At 42.3% G+C, this 19,253-nt stretch overlaps 1 protein-coding gene across 1 annotated transcript; it reads left to right on the plus strand.

The window, feature by feature from the left end:
* Positions 1-1,657: 1,657 nt before the first annotated feature.
* Positions 1,658-18,649, plus strand: SNAPC1 (small nuclear RNA activating complex polypeptide 1). The gene is made up of 10 exons (XM_039538482.1): positions 1,658-1,970; positions 2,453-2,612; positions 6,119-6,259; positions 6,790-6,894; positions 7,931-8,089; positions 8,559-8,633; positions 9,925-9,987; positions 11,691-11,835; positions 16,099-16,185; positions 18,067-18,649. Exons 1-10 carry the CDS (start codon positions 1,843-1,845, stop codon positions 18,099-18,101), a joined length of 1,098 nt encoding a protein of 365 aa, XP_039394416.1. The 5' UTR covers positions 1,658-1,842; the 3' UTR covers positions 18,102-18,649.
* The last annotated feature ends 604 nt before the right edge of the window (positions 18,650-19,253 follow it).

Below are 19,253 nucleotides of genomic sequence, written 5' to 3' on the forward strand. Positions count from 1 at the left end.
ATCCGCTAAATAGCTAAAAGTATGATCAGTTAAGAGTAAGTCAGCATAAAAGCTGGCAACCTTTGGCACAGATAGAAGTAGTCCCTGAACTTTGGAGAACCAAAGGGAGGAACTACACACAACACTGATCAGTCTATCTGGTGTCTGCAACCGTTTGGTAACCGCAGGGTATACCACAACCTGGAAGTCACCAAGAGAGCCTAGGTTGGCAGTTTTTAGAGTGATGGGGAAGGGATAGCTCAGTGGTTTGAGCATTGGCCTGCTAAATCCAGTGTGATGAGCTCAATCCTTGAGGGGGCCATTTAGGGATCCAGGGCAAAAATCTATCAAGGACAGTACTTGGTCCTGCTGTGAAGGCAGGGGCTTGGACTCAATGTCCTTTCAAGCTCCCTTCTAGTTCCATGAGATAGGTGTATCTCCATATTTAAAAAATGATTAATACATAGAGAACAAGTGTCATAATCCACTAACCTATAGGATAAAGGTACCTATAAATTTCTTAGGGTACAGAAATAATATTTGGGTATAGTAGGTTGGGCCTGAATTACGTAGCATCAAGATCCTATAAAATACCATGTAAGGATATCTTAGTGAGACTTCTCTTTTCTTTGTTCTCCTATATTCTATAGACTATTTTTTTAATCTACCTATCATTCTATCTTCTATCACGCTATCAGCTCAGCTTGTGTAGTACAGTATAACCACTCAACATTCCTAACTTCTGGGGAAGCCAGAACCATTGTGTTATCAGGCATGCCAGGAATGAGGCTGGTTCTTCACCTCCTATTACCAGGTCCTCAAAGAAGGCTGTATGTTAGCTTAGGGGACGTATAATAGGAATGTTACCACCAGGAGTTCTGGAATTCTTTTACTGTTTTTCAGTGAGAAGTTTCATAGCATTTATTATTCTTTTGTTAATCTCAATAAAGCTTTTATCAATTTGGTATTGTCCTCGGTGTAAGTATTTTTGCCAAGAACCCCGAGAGTCCGCATTCAATATGGAGTTCTTGGACCCTGTAGACAAGAACCTATAACACTTCTGGTTGGATGTGATCAGTGGCAAGCCTAACAACTAACCCATGAAATTCAGCATCCGATGAAGTGGGTATTCACCCACGAAAGCTCATGCTCCAAAACGTCTGTTAGTCTATAAGGTGCCACAAGACTCTTTGCTGCTTTTACAGATCCAGACTAACACGGCTACCCCTCTGATACAGGTCAACAACTGTGCCCCGCCATAGGGTGGGGGCAGGGCCTGGCCATTAAAGCAGGGCTCCTGCCTAGGCAGGGCTCCTAGGACCCATGTGGGCTTGGTGGCTGAGTGGCAGCTGCCTGGGCACTGGGCTGCCACTTTGTTTTGTTTGTTCATGGGGGGGGGGGGGCTCACTCGGCCCAGCCCCCACATTACTGCCATCTCTGAGGTGGGGGCAAGCTCCCTGGACTGACCAGGTGGAGGCTCCCCTCACTCAGCCCTGGCCCCGCCCTCACTGGAAGGGCGGGAGAAACACTCCCCTCCCCCACAAGGCGGCTAGAGAAGCTCAAAGACAGTCGGTGAAAGTTGAACGTGCGCGCGTGCGCGCTGGCTGAGCGAGGGGCAGGGGGAGGAGGCGTGGCTGTGTCGAGGGGGGATTGATGGGTCAGAGGTGTCGGAAATCCACGCAGGCGCGGCGAAGTGGGGCGGGGGAACTGAATAGGCGCGTGCGCAGTGGGTCCTGGTTGTGCTGCTGCTTGAGGGAGCGCGCTATAGTGTTGGGCACTGTGGCTGGCGCCGTGCGCATGCGCGATGGGTGCTGGTGGTCTTGCTCTGCCTAGGCCTGCCCGGGGGAGCGGCCCGGCGGCGGGATGAGCTGCGTCTCGGGGCTGCAGACGGACTGCGAGGCGCTGCTGAGCAGCTTCCAGGAGACGGATAATGTCCGCTTCGAGGTGTTCGCCGGCCTGTGGCGGGACCGCCGCTTCCACACCATCTTCCAGTGAGACGCCCGGCAGCCTCCCTTCTCCGCCCCCGTGAGGGGTCCGGCATCGTCCCCGCGCTGCTCGGACGAGACTGGCACCCACTGCACCCCTCCCCCCCCCGTGAGAGACCCGGCACCCCTCCCCTTCCACCACCCCCCCGTGAGAGACCCGGCACCCCTCCTTCCACCCCGTGAGAGACCCGGCATCCCCTCCTCCCCCTTCCCCGTGAGAGACCCGGCACCCCCTCCCTTCCCCACCCCGTGAGAGACCCGGCATCCCCTCTCCTCCCCACCCCGTGAGAGACCCGGCACCCTCACCCGCTGTGAGAGGCCCGGCTCCCCTCCCCCACAACCCCCCAGAAGCCCGGCTCCTCGTCCTTGAAGATTCGTCAGTTATAATCAGACCTTAGTCTAGCATAAGTTTTAAATGTATTAATGGGTTTTAAAAACTGCACTTATAATTATTTGTTTTTTATCTATTTTTTTGTTTGTTTGTTTAGTGGTCAAACAAGGCCTTTAGAGAAGAATAAGTTTACACAGAAGGCGTTGGATCTGGCATGGCGATACTTCTTGCCTCCTTATACTTTCCAAATTCGTGTTGGTGCTCTGTATCTTCTGTATGGATTGTATAGTACGCAGCTCTGTAAACCAAAACAAAAGGTAAGTCTTTTTGAGGATTCATTCTCAAAAGAATATCAGACTTTTATGATTGTATTAAGATTTCTTGTATGTTTTACTATCACAACTTGAAGAGACTCTTTCTTCTTTTTTAGGAATAAAAACATGAGTATTCTGGAAGAAATGGGCCCCCTAAGAAAACTGCCCTCATTAAAGTCTGAGAGCCTAAACACTGGCTAAATTAACTAAAGTCCTGGTATTTTTTCAGAACTTAAAATATCATTTGCCTGTGCCTATAGGAAAAACTCCTTTGTTTAAAAAATAATAAATTAAAGTTTCTAGGCTTTCAAATGTGAGCTGAGAGTAAACTGATCAGCAGTCTTTTCCTAGTGCTGCAGAGAGCTATTGGTGCTTACGTTTTTCCCAACGTGTAGCAAAGTGAAAACTGACCAAAGTTTCATCAGTTTTCGTTTGTTACTCTTCAGAACCATATATACAGCAGGCAAATTGAGTTTAATTGCAGTTTCTCCTGAAAGGTATAAGCAATATAGATACATGTTCTCAAGCTATTCCTTAGAAAGGGAGACCTAAAAAGAGATGTTGTGGGAGGTGTAGAGTAGATGCATCCTTTTTGCACCATCAAGAGCTGAGGGGTAAAGTAGCAGGAGCCAACTTCACAGCCAGGATCCTCCAGGTAGGAGAGGAAAACAAGAGGAAAATGTAAAGTCTTCCCTCTACCCTGAGGGGGAGAAAAAACATCTTTCATACACCTAGCTGGAGTTCCTGAGCAGGTTAAAATAATGGCACTTAGGTAAGAATCCTTACATTGTTCTCTTTACAGCTTTGAGGAGTGTATGAATTAACTTCTCACCTTAGCAGATCAGAACACAAGGAGCACGGGGGGGGGAGAGGCATCTTTGACATTAGTCTTTAACTAGTAGGTTTATTCCCTGACATTTAAGTGTCCGTAAAATTTCCAAGTGCTGTGTTGAAAGGAAGTGCGTATGTGGTCTGAGAGGCAGGGACTGATGAGATAAATTGAAATAGTGTGGAAGTATCAGAAAGATTTTGGAGAAGAAACAAAATGTAAAGGTGGTGTTGGAAATGCAGTGTAAGGAAAGGTATAATTAGACTACTTATGAGTAAAAATATGTGCATATGTAAGTCTTTGGAAGTTTTGGGCCCAAAGTTGCACTTCACTGGTTGAAATAAAAATTACTAATGCTGTGACAGTGCATGCTTTAACTTCAGACAAGTCAGGTAATTCAATTGAGATAACTGGTGAAACCTGTAATAACTTTACAGGTATTTAAAACTCAAATGGCTGCCACCATCATATGTTTTAGCAGTGATCCTAAGAAGTTGCGATCAACTGGAGAAAGTGGAAGGTTGACAGAATAGATAGGGAGGGAAAGGTACGTCTGTAAAATATTGCAGTGTTGATAAAACTACAACTTTAGAATGGAATTTAAAAAAAAAATCATGAACTTGAGTCTGCACACTCATAGCTAAACATAGTGTTTCAGCCACCTAAGAATCTAAGACTTTTGCTCTTTCAGAGAAGTGTTGCTCGCCTCTATTCAGAGAGATGCCAGTCCTCCCTAATTTTCAATAATCCTCCGGGTTTGTACATTTTAATTATGAATTCAGGTCTTAAATCTATGCTTTTGCATCAGTCACTACCATTCGGGTCTGATGAACACAGCAAATAGTGCCGAGGCTGTTCACTGCCTTTGTAGCATGTGTGCAGATTGTGCAGTGAAAATCTGATAGGAGAAAGCAGTGACAATTTTAAATGGCGTTTGGTGCCTGATTCACTGCCCAAGCCACAGGCTGTGTGTTGCTCTCCGTCTCCTGTGGACCCTGCTGCACTACGTTAATGCGCTGTAGGTACTTTTTAGAACGCATCAGCACAGTCCATGGGGCATTTAGAGAGCAATGAGTAGCCTGTGGCGAGGGTGGGGAAACCAGTGCCCCAATACCATTCCAGATTCCTAGATTGCTTCCTATCACACCCTTACAGTTCAGGCCGTGGGGGAGGAGGAGGAGAGAGGGAACACAATAGAGGAGGAGGATCATCCTGGGAATGAGGTCCAGACCAAGGAATGGCCAAGGTAATTAAGAGCCCTAGGTGGCATAGGAGATCTGCTTTCCTAGGGCCAATCCTCCCCTTTTCCCTGTTGGGGAAGTTGGGATGGGCAAGGTCCCACTTGATCATAGACAGTGAGGAGAGTTCCTGGTTTCTCTGGGCAGATAGGTGGGGAGGAGGAGAGGTTCTGGTTTCACCAGGGGGAGATGTCATGGCTGTGTGAAGGCATGGAGCCCTGTACATGTGCGCATGGTCTCTGGCCCCCTGCCTAGGAAAATTTTGGGGGCAAGCATCCATGGTTTTATTTTTTTTTGCCATGATCCACTTGCCCCAAAGTTCACCAGCTGCCATTCTCGATCAAAATGGCTGATATGGGTGATTAAAAATAGCCAAACATACCAAAAAATTGAAAATGGTTTCAGAAATTCAAAATAGACCATAAAAATGAATGTAAAGCAATTTAAACTGTTATAAAAGGGTGAAAATTATGCATACTGTGAACTTTTTCCCATGGACATATCCATCGCACATAGTGATCTAAAATGCACCTCAAGCATTCAAGGCGCTACCCCATACCTAGGGCCATACCAAATTCATGGCCATGAAAAGTGCATCACGGACTGTGAAATCTGGTCTTTTGTGTGCCTTTGCCCTATACTGTACAGATTTCACGGGGGAGCTCAGTGTTTCTCAGATTGGGAGTCCTGACCCAAAAGAGAGTTACAGGGGTCACACGGTTATTTTAGGGGGTCATGGTGTGGCCACCCTTCTGTGCTGTCTTCAGAGCTGGGCAGCATACCATACCGTGCTTCCCTTCTGCGCTGCTGCTGGTGGTGGCTTTGCCTTCAGAGCTGGGCTCCCAGCCCGCTGCCGCTGCTCTCCAGCTGCACAACTCTGAAAGCAGCACCGCCGCCAGCTGCAGCGCAGAAGTAAGAGTAGCAGTACGCAACCCCCCTTACAATTACAACACCGTGAAATTTTAGATTTAAATACCTGTAATCATTAAATTTACAATTTTTAAAATCCTATGACCATGAAGTTGACCAAAATGGACCGTGAATTTGGTAGGGTGCTACTCAGACCTCCTGTCTGTATTTGGCTTTGCGCCTTTGGTACTTGTCAACTGGTCCAAGTAACCTTTCTAATTCCTTCTTAACTTTTTTTTTATATAAACATCCCTAAAAGTCAGAGCAAGGTTGGCATCTTTGTATTCATTGTCAAAACAGATGGCTAAACCTAGAATACTAAACACAGAAATTACATGAATTACTTGTTGCTATTAGAATCTGTTACTGCATCTTTTCGGTAGTTTTGAGGTCACTTCTGTCATATACACCCTATACAGGCATGTGTCCCGTTTGTAGCATGCTATGACTTTACTCCACTGGTCAGCTCAAATCTCTAATCACTGTTCAAGGAAATGTGTATCAGTAAAATAGATTCCTCTTTTCTATTGCAGATCAGAATTGCACTCAAGGAGTGGCTTGAAGTTCAGAGATTTCAACAGGATCTGATAAATGCCCAGCATTATGATGCAGCGTACATATTTAGGAAGCTGAGACTAGACAAAGCATTTCACTTTACAGCAATGCCCAGACTTGTGAGTTATTGCACAAAGAACTTACTTCCTTTAGAAAATCCCTGTCTATCTTCTAATTGTTGTACAATGTTCAATTAAAAATAAGAAATGGAGAGTTGAACTGCACTTGGTTTGCAGTTACTTTTTTACAATACCCCAAAGTGCAGTAGGTACTTTACATCTAATGTTCTGTTTAAAAAACAAGCAATTATTTGAAAAAATATTGCTTTGGCAGCTTTATGATTTATCATGGCTTTTAATCTGTAGAAATTAACATTCAATTTTTCTGAGTTTTTGGTGGCTTGAATTTCTGATAACAGTGAAGGAAGGAACATCTTTTTTAAAAACAAATGTTTCACAAAAGATATTAAATCACTGCTATGAGACTAAATTCCTGAAAATAAATCTATACAGCTGAATGTCGGGATCACCTTGTTTTCTAGATCCATGCCTTTCAGCATCTTTCATTTTTTGACTGTCAGTGTGAGAATTTTCATAGTTATAAACATTTCTTTTACTGTGTATTTCAAAATATACCCATCTTTATACAGCTATCCTTCAGAACTAAGAAAAAGATTCGGGAAACTCAACTTAAAGAGGAATTTAAGGAGCTAAGTAACCGAGTAAGCAGGCTCATCACCAATGATGTGTTGGAGGTACAGTAACTTTTATGCTACAAAATAATTATCATTATTGTCAAATATAATTTCTCTAATTGTATAATCTGGGCCTCATAAAAGCTCTGTTACAGAAATGAGGACAATTATGTGTACCAACAGTTTTACCATCCGTTCTGAAACACTGCATCTATTTTCACAGAAGGACTACGATATTTATATAATACCGAAAGTGTGCAAAGTGCTTCACAGAGACGATAAGAAGACTATTCCCTTCCAATCCAAATAGGCAATTCTCAGACAAGGGGTAGTGGAAGTACACAGCAAAAGACAGTATTTTAATTTAAATTTTGACATTTGTGTTTGCCCTGATTCAACAACTGACTGCATACAAGTGGGCGTGTTGATGTACCAGCATACAATCAGCTGCAGGATTGGGGCCTTTTTTTTTTCTTCTTTTTACCCTTGCCTATTTTCCCATTTTAAATCATAGTCATTTTACTGCTTGCCCTTTGTTTAGTATAATGTTGCCTGTACGAACTTTGGCACTGGAAGCAGGACAGAGTTTTCCTTCTATTACATGTCTAGTCATGTCGATCAGCCATCTGGTTCATGATGTCTCTTCCAGTTGGTTCTAGCAGCTTCGACTTGTACATGAGGAAGACCTGCCCCCCATCTCATGTCCTCCACTGCCACTGAAATCATTAACTAATAATGAAATGGAGGGAAACTTTAAAATGCCTCAAACAGTTGAAGATTGAAATCTCTGCCTGAAAATAATTACTTGGTACCACTGAGGTTTCTTACTAAGTTTCTTTCTTAGTGCACAGTCTGTCTTCCTCTGCTTCTCCACTAAACTGGTGGGACCTTGATACTAGATTTTAATACATTCTTGTGACTTGCTACTACTGACAGTGATCAGCTAATTTTAACAACCTCCTTTTTAAAACAGTTGCTAGTTCAATATACTGTGATTTTAAAAAAAATTATATGCACAATGTCCATATTTAATCAGAAGTTTGTTCTTTATTTGTTGCTACATCTTTTTTAAAGCTTTTAACATTTTTTACTTCAGGAAATGATGAATGTTCATGACCACTATCAGAAAATGAAGTGTTTGATCTCCACTGACAAATCCCAGCCGGACAAGGCTCTGAGCTTGATAAAGGATGAATTTGTAATTAATATTAAGAATGCGATTTTGGAATATCAGCAATGGCAACAGAACAAAATGGTAGGCGATAGTCTCTATTATGCTGTGGCAGTGCAGGTCATCATGAGTGTGTAGAATGTATTAAATGTGTGAAGGCCTCTGAATATATTTTTCAAATGATAAAGGAAAGCTTTGTCTTAAAAGATTTGTAATGAGTGAAACACCAAATACATAATATGTACACATTGCCTCTATGGAAGTCTGAAGGATTAGTGGTGCATGAATGCATAGATCCCTACTTAAAGCAATCTTGTAATGTAAATGTTAAATGTGCTACACACACTTACTTTGAAGTCACGCAAGAGCCATGGTACTAGTAATTAAAATATTAGACTGAAGTAGAAGGGAGAATGTGGTTACTTTCCTAAAATAAATTGATCTTTTAAATTTTTAAATGCTGTCAAATAGAAACTGTGATACCTGAAAATGTGCATAGTAAAGTTGTCTTGTTCAAGTCCTGAATGAGTTTTAAATATCTCTACTTTTTCAGAAATCCTCCTCAAAGGCTAAAGATAGTGAAGAAATGACTGACAAAAAGGAAGGAGGGACTTCTCAAGACTCAGAAGTAAGAAAAGTTTACTGTGTAATATCTTAATGTTATTGGACAACCTAATCTGCAGTCAGAGCATGTCAATCTGTGATCAAGTCAGGAAGCTAAGCAGTGGTCAGGTCAAGCCTGGCCAGTACTAACCTGAGAGACCTTCAAATTCCAGAGTTCTGGAGGAAGTAGTGTTGGTGTTCTTTAGCAAGTATGTTGTTCTCTGTCAGTGGTGGACACAGGTCACAACTTGAGAGGTCCTGAACACTTTTAATGAAGAATGCCATGGCCATTCTCCACAGAAGTAGGGGTTTGATCCCTACTATCCTGGCCACATTCTTTTTTGGTTCTCCTGTAGTTTCAACTGAATGCTGTAATCAATTTTTACAATAAACTGTTTCATAGTGCTGCGTTTTGTTTAAATAATTGCTGGGTTGAACCCCATAGAAAGGTAACTATTTGCATGTATGATTTTCTGCACTGTGGAAACCTAGGAAAACCAAAGTCACCATTGCTTTACTCTGGAAATCTGATATTTTGTTTTACTGAAATAAGGACTTTTTTAGCGGCACTTACTTTACACACTTAGCTCTCTACAGTGACACAGTTTGCAAGATATATCTTCTACAATGACTCTCAAGCAGTTGTTTCTTAATTTAATATTGCCCTTTCACTGAATGTTATATCAGGTAATGTGGAAACTGCCTCCTTAGTACACTTTTATATTCCATCAAGTTGCATACTGTAAATATTGAGATTTATTCTCTTCCCCCATGTCCAACTCCACTATAGAGACATAGCGAATGAATCTTATAAACAGGTTGTACATTCACAGAAGGGATCGCTGCCTCATTTATCGTCATCCTCTAGTTGTTTTAAGATGCTAGTTTCTTTTGAGCAAAGTAAGTCTGTCTTGTATTTTATTTCTGATTTTCATAATGAAGGACAAGATCAATGGACAGCTAAGACATAGCAGCAAAGGCTCTGTGGCCCTTGCTCAAATGCTTGAAAAATACTAAGTCAAAGTATTTTTGTATGAATGCAAGCAGACCTATAAAGACCACAGTTGGCATGGTTCAGAGGATAGGACAAGGGTCTTGGACATGTGGTGACCCCTTGGGCATGTCTTGCTAGCTGTACTTAGTTTCCTTATATATAAAACAGGGATGATGATTCCCCAATTTAGTAAAGCACTTTGAGATCTGGGTGAAAAGCTCTGTGATTGCAAATAAAAATGAGCTCAGAAGAAAATTAAGGGGATATGCTGGAAGCTAACTTTTAGCTGTTTTTTTCTGACCTTTTCCTTGTTTCTTTACAGGGTTCTGAAAGAGCAAATGCACTGGCTAAAATCAAATACAAGTCCTATAATGCAGTTGCTGTTGTAAGTAAATAAATAGGTATATTTGTTAGGGAATTGTTAGTCATTACCTTTCCAAAAACACTTGCATTGACTTAAATCACTTTTCTGACCATATTACAATTTATCAAAACAGCACCATCTGCTTCAAGCCCTGCTCCCATTGGGCATTCAGTCTTACCCACCTTATTGGCAACAAAAACAAGTTTTTACTCCTATTAGCTTTGCAGAAGCAATACAGATGTTCAGAGAGTGAGCTGGATTCTAGTCTGGCACATGACGTAACTGTTAGTAAAGTTCCTTATGTCAGGACTAATTGGCCTTCATTTAATACCTGTGCACACCCCTTTTTTCAGTGAAGTTACACAGGTAACTGAGAACAGAATTTTGTACACACTTTTTCAGAAAGCTGCCATGACTCTAATCCCAGGGTGAACCATCTATTCTGGCAGTTAAAAACAAAGCAAAAAAACTCCCATACTTTCATCTGTCAAATGAAATGAGGTAAAATTTTCAGAAGTGACTTTAGAATTTAGGGCGCTAAATGCTTTTAATTTTCAAAGTCTTGGAAGTTTTAAAAAGTGAACGGGACTTAAGCTCTGAAGTCACTTTTTGAAAATGGAACCTAGGCCTCTAAGTCACACAAGTACTTTTATTATTCTAGATCTGATTAGTCATTGAACCAATGAACATGAAATTCCCTGATCTCCATTGGATTGTTTTTTGTAGTAGATCCACACTTAAACATTTTTCTCTCAATTTGGGGAATGTGGATGCACATATTTATATTGTGATTTTAGTAGTGTTTTGAATATACAGTAGTAAAACTTTGAAGGTATAGTGATGTTGCTTTCCCAGGCAACTAAGAGAAGAATGGAGCCCAAAACTGGACAGTAAAAACCCTATTTGGTCTTGGTAATCTGTCTTTGTTACACAAGAAATGTTCTTAACATTAGCTACTTATTGCTTAATAATAACTATAAAAAAATCAAGGCTGATGTAGCATGAGGACATTCTTTGTGTTCTTGAAAATAAGTCTCACAATGTGTTCATTATTTGAATGTCAGATAAGCACCGTTAGTCTGAAATAGTAACACTTTAGGAGGTGGGATTTTCAAAAGTGCCTTAAAGAGTTGAGTGCCCACTCCTTAACTACTACGGACACTTATTGTCATTATTGTCTTGTTGGTTAAACCAGGGGTTCTCAACCTTTTCCCTTCTGAGCCGCCCCTCTCCTCCCCCCACTATGAAAATTCCACAGCCCACCCATGCCCTAACAACTGTTTTTTCAGTAGATTAAGGGCTGGCTTTAGGAGGTAGCAAGCAGAGCAATTGCCTAGGGCCCCATACCAAAGGGGGCTCCATGAAGCTAAGTTGTTCAGGCATTGGCTTCAGCCCAGGAGGAGGGGCTTGGGCTTCAGCCCCCAGCAGCAGGGCTCAGGATTCACCTTTCTGCCTTGGGCCCCAGTGAGTCTAATGCTGGTCCTCCTCTCTATTTTGGTGGACCCCCTGAAACTTACTTGCGGCCCCCCAGGAGCCCCCAGACCCCTGGTTGAGAACCGCTGTGTTAAGTAGACTGTGATCACTGGCATGATGGTGGTGACAGAAAGATGTCTTAACGTGTCTTACTTCCCTAACAAGATTCATTTACTTGCTGTGTATCACTATTGTGTGTATGTAGTAATTAGATTCCTTTCTGTTGCTTAATGGATTTGTTTGGATTTTAGGCCTCCAAATCAAGAAGGCACCGTCAAGTTAAACTAGAATCTTCTGAATCTGGGTCTGATCAGGGAAAAATGAAAAGTCCCAGGTGTAAAAGAAGCAGAGAGAGGTCACAGTTGACACAGAAGGGAAACTCATTGGAAACCAAAGGTAATTCTTCATTATATTAGTGGTACTGGAGATGCTAAGGAACTCTTCTCTCCCCTCTGTCAGGCAAGGCAGTTGGTTATAGTTCTTATCACCTGATTTGTCTGATCTTGCTCAATTGTCTTCTCTCCCTCTGAGGCCTGGTCTACACTACGCGTTTAAACCGGTTTTAGGAGCATTAAACCGATTTAACGCCACACCCGTCCACACTAAGAGGCCCTTTATATCGGTATAAAGGGCTCTTTAAACCGGTTTCTGTAATATCGGTATTACCATATCGGATTAGGGTTAGTGTGGCCGCAGATCGACGGTATTGGCCTCCGGGCGGTATCCCACAGTGCACCACTGACCGCTCTGGACAGCAATCTGAACTTGGATGCAGTGGCCAGGTAGACAGGAAAAGCCCCGCGAACTTTTGAATATTTCCTGTTTGCCCAGCGTGGAGCTCCGATCAGCACGTGTGGCGATGCAGTTAAAAATCAAAATAAAGAAAGAGCTCCCGCATGGACCATGCGGACGTGATCGCTGTAAGGGCAGGCAAATCTGTTCTATCAGCGCTCCGTTACAGAAGACGAATTAAAAAACATTTTTAAAAAATCTCCAGACAGACGCCATAGCAGGGACTCAGCGCACTGCTGCGTGACAAGCGTAACAGAAAGCCAAGGAATCAAATGGATGCTCATGGACTGGAGGACTCAAGCTACCCCACAGTTCCTGCAGTCTCTCTGAAAAGCATTTGCATTATTGGCTGAGCTCCAAATGCTTCTAGGGTCAAACACAGTGTCCGCGGTGGGTCAGGGCATAGCTTGGCAATTTACGCACCCCTCCACCCACCCCCAGAAGTGAAAGGGAAAACAAGCCTCTCTTGACTCTTTTACATGTCACCCTATCTTTACTGAATGCTGCAGATAGACGCGATGCTGCAGCACTGAACACCAACATCCTTGCTCCCCCCCCGCCATGGGTGGCTGATGGTGCAAAACGACTGGTACCCGTCCTCATCATCAGCCTATTGGCACATGGGGCAGTGCAAAAGGACTGGTAACCATGCTGACTAGCATCCGTCAGGTCGATCAAGGGCGCCTGGCCCTAATTTTTCCTGGTAGATGGTGCAGTATGGCTGATAACCATCGTCATCATAGCAACAGGGGGCTGAGCTCTGTCAGCCCCCACCCTTCATGTGTTTAAAAAAAAAAAAAAAAAGATTCAATTGCTCCTGGACTAGCAGAGGGATGCTGGGCTCCTCTCCTCCACACTCCTTACTGTCCTGTCTGGACTATCATAGCAGCTGGAGGCTGCCTTCCACTCATTTCTCACTAACAAGTCAGTGTGTCTTATTCCTGCATTCTTTATTACTTCATCACACAAGTGGGGGGACAATGCTACGGTAGCCCAGGAAGGCTGGCGGAAGAATGGAATCAACAGGTGGGGTTGTTGCAGGAGCACCCCCTGTGAATAGCATACAGCTCATAATTTCTGCAGGATCTGACACAGAGCAGCTGTGCTCTCTGATACAGTGGTTCTCTAGTACACTTGCCCATATTCTAGGCAGGACTGATTCTATTTTTAGATACCAAAAAGGAGGGATTGACTCAGGGAGTCATTCCCAATTTTGGCTTTTGCGCCCCTGGCTAAGAGCAGCCAGGGGCACTTATGACAGCAGCAAATGGTGCAAAACGACTGGTAGCCATGATCATCTTTTTACCAATTTATGGATTGGTAGATGGTGCAGTATGGCTGGTAACCATCTCTGCTGTCATGCAAAAGCAAAAGCATGCTGCTGTGTAGCGCTGCTGAATCGCCTCTGTCAGCGGCATCTAGTACACATACGGTGACAGTCACAAAAGGCAAAACAGGCTCCATGATTGCCGTGCTACGGCATCTGCCAGGGCAATCCAGGGAAAAAAGCCACGAAATGCTTGTCTGCCATTGCTTTCCCAGAGGAAGGAGTGACTGACGACATTTACCCAGAACCACCCGCGACAATGATTTTTGCCCCATCAGGCACTGGGATCTCAACCCGGAAATTCCAAGGGGCGAGGGAGGCTGCGGGAACTATGGGATAGCTACGGAATAGCTACCCACAGTGCAACGCTCCAGAAGTCGATGCTAGCCTCGGACCGTGGACGCACACCACCGATTTAATGTGTTTAGTGTGGCCGCGCACACTCGATTTTATACAATCTGTTTTACAAAACCGGTTTATGCAAATTCGGAATAGTCCCGTAGTGTAGACGTACCCAGAGGGTGGAAAGAGCTGTGGCTAAGCTAAAGTGAACTCTTATCTCTGCTCTTGGTAATTCTCCCCCCAAACATTTCTTTACTGCCAGTAACTAGGGTAGAATGCTTCTTATTTTTTATCTAAACTCACTGGTGAGTTAAAATGACAAAGGCAGACTACCAGCTGTTCTTTCTCTTCTTTTGGGCAAGGATTGGCCTTCGTGAAAGTAGGAGCAGTGTATGAATGTTGATAGCTCCAGGGAGCCTAGCCCAAAATCCAGAGAAAATAGCCTGATTTTCTGTTTTTGTTCCTGTTGTGTTCTTGAATGAATATCCTCCATTTAAGAATTCAGTATTTATCTGCTCATTATTAATGAAGATATTTAAGAAGGTTAGTTAATAATGCAGATGTCTTGAGTACCTCACCAGATGCATCCCGCTCCCATCTGAAATATAGTGCCATTTGTTTTTGCCCTCATTAATGGTACTTCAGTCAATTTTCAGTTCAGGTGACACTCTTGGCATCCAATGCATTGTTTTTGAATAGGACTGAAAACATTGCATCAAATGGTTTTTTTTTTTAATTCTGTTATATTTACAACTGACCATTGACTTAATACAGCTTTGAAATTATACTATGCAGATGAAGAATGCTGCTTTCCCTTTATTTTTTAGTAGTTTGTTTCACACAGGTCAGTTCGTAACTCTGAGGTTCTGCTGTAGTAGAGATCAAGAAGAGGTCAAGTATGGGAACCAGATTACCCCAGTTCTGCCTACTACAGGGTTCTTACACCTTCCTCTAGTACCTGCCACTGTAAAAGACAAGATACTGGACTATCTGATCCAGTCTGGCATTGGCTTATCTTCCTACATTCCAAAAATAATTCAGTAGGTCAGTACATTAATTCACTGAGCACTGTGACAGACCCACATCAGTGAGGTACAGGAGTCTGGAAGAGGGCAAATATAATGGTCACTGGATGAGTAGTTCTCTGTTCTCTGAGTGACCAGAGCAGGGGCTGCAGTAGGGTAATCAGGAACCTGTTAGAACCAATTAAGGCAGACAGGCTGATTAGAACGCCTGCAGCCAATCAAGGCAGGCTAATCAGGGCACCTGGGTTTTAAAAGGAGCTCACTCCAGTCAGGCAGGGGGGAGCAAGAGGAGAGGAAGTGCATGTGAGAGGAGCTGGGAGCAAGAGGCGCAAGGAGCTGAGAGCGAGAGGGTGTAGTTGCTGGAGGACTAAGGAGTACAAGCGTTATCAGCCACCAGGAGGAAGGTCCTGTGGTGAGGAGAAAGAAGGTGTTTGGAGGAGGCCATGGGGAAGTAGCCCAGGGAGTTGTAGCTGTCATGCAGCTGTTACAAGAGGCACTATAGATAGCTGCAATCCACAGGGCCCTGGGCTGGAACCCGGAGTAGAGGGCGGGCCTGGGTTCCCCCCAAACCTCCCAACTCCTGATCAGACACAGGAGGAGTTGACCCAGACTGTGGGGAAGATCACTGAGGTGAGCAAATCTGCCAATAAACGCAGGACCCACCAAGGCAGAGGAGAAACTTTGTCACAGCACCCTAAGATGTATATCATTTGGATCAGCTCATTTTTATGTAGTCGTATTTTCGTACATTCCTCCAAGTATTCCTCCAAGGTTTCATTAGGTGTCTGACCTTATTTTCTTAAGACAGTGTTGAAAAACTGAAGTATTCCAGCCATTTTATTTATGAATTTCATTCCCGTGCTTTTATTTGGTCTGATGGATCTGTAGCACTTTATCTGCAAAACCTCTTTATTCCCTGTAATCTCTCTGACTAATGTTAACTAACCCTGCACTCATCTTTTTAGAGTCTTTGTTTAGTATCTTTTATGTTTATATTACCAGTTATTGTTCAAGAGCCAAATTAAGGTTCTGTGAAGGTGCTAAAAACTCAGTAGCAACTGATGTCTGCTTTTCTAATCAAGAGAAAGTAAGCAATCTGTCTGGATTGTTTGTACCTGAGATGCAGAGACTTTAATAACTGGTGGCAATTTTCCCCTGAATATTTCTTTGTAGATAGGATACAAGCAATAAAGAAGGAAGTTGTTACTCGGAATCGTAGGATGCCTGTAATCACAGAAGAAGAGAATTCCAGTGAAGAAGGTATGACTGCAGTCCTTACAAATTTGAGATGTTTATTGTAATTAATTACTGTCTAGTGTTTCTTTTTGCAAATATATTTGTGGTTTTCAAAGTACAGAAGGTGTCATTAAGAACGCTATCTACTGTATTATAACTATTGCAGTTCTGGTTTTCTGGTCTTGTCACATCTGGACTATTTCTAAACCTGCAAGTTTATTTCCATAAAATAGCACATGGCTTTAGCAAGCACCCTGCAAGCACATGAATAATAATTTAAAAGTCTTGTAATGCCATATGCATCTTTTCCCATGTTGTTCCTAATATAGTGCAGTCAGAGAAAAGATTGCCCTCAGTTAAAAGGAGGATATTTATTCTTGGCAAATGGTGTAGGTGAACTTACAATTCTTATTTATTAAAAGGGAGAATAAAACCTCTTTCGAGTGTTCTCCCAGTTGCTAAAAAGATGCATGGTAGAACAGCCTCTTGACTAACTTTCAATGGAGGCCAAACTAGCCCTGGCTAGCCTCTCAGTCGGAGGACATAAAGGGGCAATCCTCCCTCAGCCAAACCAAGGATCAAGAGCCAACCCTATATACATGGAGTAAGGACTTTTTCTGCAATATTAGAGACTGCATGGCAAGGTTGGGATATGATTCCATTAGTAATGGAAAAGAGGGAAGAAGATTTTGATATCTTTCATCTGTTTGTGTCATTAAGGAGAACATAGCTTTTACTTAAAAGTAAAAGCCAACCTTAGAGTAGAGAACTTCCACTGGAGTTGATCCATGGAAACTGCAGTTGCACTTAGGGCATTACTAAAATCTCTATTTTCACTGAGTTGACCAGTGATCAGAAGCTTCCAGGGCAGATTTTCCACTGTGCCCATGCAGAGCTCAGTCCTGGTGGAACTGGGGGCTGTCTGGAAATGGTAGCAGCAGCTCCCTGATTCTGTGCCACCCAGTGCAAATTAGAGCTTCTCCTTCATGCCTGTGGAGGACTACGTATAGCAGCAGTACTTGCCATCCTACCCCGACATGTCTGGGGTGTGGTGGGTAGGTGTGCCAGGAGTAGAGGAGAAATTGGTTATCTCCAGCCACATTAAGGTCACTTTGTACCTTGTACACTGTGCAAAGTGGACTTAACGGACCAGTGAATCTAACCATTAATATGAAAGGCTAAGGTGAAACTGAGGCTAAGTGGGAAAGGTGATGGATAATTTATTGATAGGCTTTAACTTACCCCACATGTGGCACTTAGCTCATGTGGGGTAAGCATTATAGAAACCATATTAAAATAGATTAATAGAGAGGGAGCATGTATGTCCTTGCCTTTTTAAAGGGCAAGGAATTTTCATAGAGCTGAGGAGAGACTTTCATCTGAAGACCTCATTAAAAATGTAATTGTAGCGAACTTTTAGTGTTTAGTTTATTGACTTCAAATCTAAACTGTAGTAATGCAATTCATTGCAATTCAGGTGAGTTACTAATATGCCCTTTAAATGGTCATGTGGATTAACAGAGCACTTCCGTATGTCTAAATCAGGAGGAAATGGAGGACAGCTCTTTTTTGGATAATGCCAGTGGTAAACAGACTTGTTACAGATAAATATGCAATCAGTTGAGACATGAAACATTTGGGATCCAGTCTTTTAAGCACTTCATGTGTGAAATTTAGATTGAGGTCATTGGGAGTTCATGTGCAGAGAGCTTGCAAGGTATTTATATATCTGAATAAACTTTCAAGTACAATAATCTGATCCTATAGTGTTAGTTGATACTTGAAGGGCTATACTGTCCCTAATATTTTGAATAAAATTGTATGCTGTAGCTTTTATTTGACTTTCTTATTTATAAAATCAGTCATCTGACAGGCTGTTGAACCTCTTGTATCTCTTCTTGTCAGATCTTCCACGCCCTAAAAGGAAAAGAACCCGTTAAGAAAGGATCAAGTTGAAGAATTTCTTATATGAATTAGACTGTTAAATTTTTTTTTATGGTCAAGTATAAATGTCTAAAACAACTTTGTGGTTTGGTCATTTCTATGCAGGCATATCAAATGAAGTCACAAAGCAAAAATTACTCCTACTAGAACTACAGGTTATGTGGAACTGTAAATAGTGACTTCAGTATATGTTGTGTAATGGTACAACCTAGATGAAGGTAGAGTGGAATGGAAACTTTTTCTCCCAAAAACTAAATTGTATGTGTCCTTATACCTGTATTGGAAACAATCAGGGGTAGAGGGCTGCTTTTTTTTGTCTAGCTTTTGTCATGTGAGTTGATATTTATAACTCATTCCTGTTTAACACACACAACTATCTTTTAGCAGAATCTACTAAAAGAACACTGAGTATGTACACTATATGGATGAATATTTTGTACTTGTGCTATCAGTACTCTTTACAACCTCGGAACGTAACTGTTAATTTTGTAATGTTAGTGACCATTTAAGATTACTAAGTGCAATAAATGATTTTTTTACTAAGTTTGTATGCTCCGTTTCATTGTGCCAACACTTATAAACATGTGGCCTGCTTTTAGTTCACAATGATATGATGTTTAGGAACTTGAGCCCAGATTCAGTTGTGATAAATCTTTTTACTGGATTCTGTCTCGTGATAAGTTTAAAAAGCACAGTTGTAACAAATACAAACCTGTGGCATGAAAATCCACTCACTGATGGCACCCAGGCTGTTTTTCCTCACAAAAGCAGGGTGGGTGCCTAATCTGTTTCTTGTTTTTGTGGCTGCACATTTAACTTCTCAGTATTGGCCGATGCAGTGTTGTCTTTCAGAATGCAGGACAGCTCTGGTGCCACAGCTCTAATAAGTTTCCCAGCAGCACTGTGAAATTGACAAGACTGGCCATTTTCATTGCTGCTGTTCAGAACTAGAGCTGAGGGAGTAACTCACAACAAATAGCCTGTTTGAACTCAATCATATTTAGCAATAAGAAAAAGATTGAGCAGATCAAGTCCCAATTTTTTTATTTGATTTATAATTTCAAACTTTTTATTTCACAGATTTAACAACTGTATAATCCAGATTTTTAGAATATTTTAAGTTGTGCTTACTGGAATTGGGGTTTTCG

Source organism: Mauremys reevesii, linkage group 4, assembly GCF_016161935.1.
Source record: "Mauremys reevesii isolate NIE-2019 linkage group 4, ASM1616193v1, whole genome shotgun sequence".
Taxonomy (NCBI): domain Eukaryota; kingdom Metazoa; phylum Chordata; order Testudines; family Geoemydidae; genus Mauremys; species Mauremys reevesii.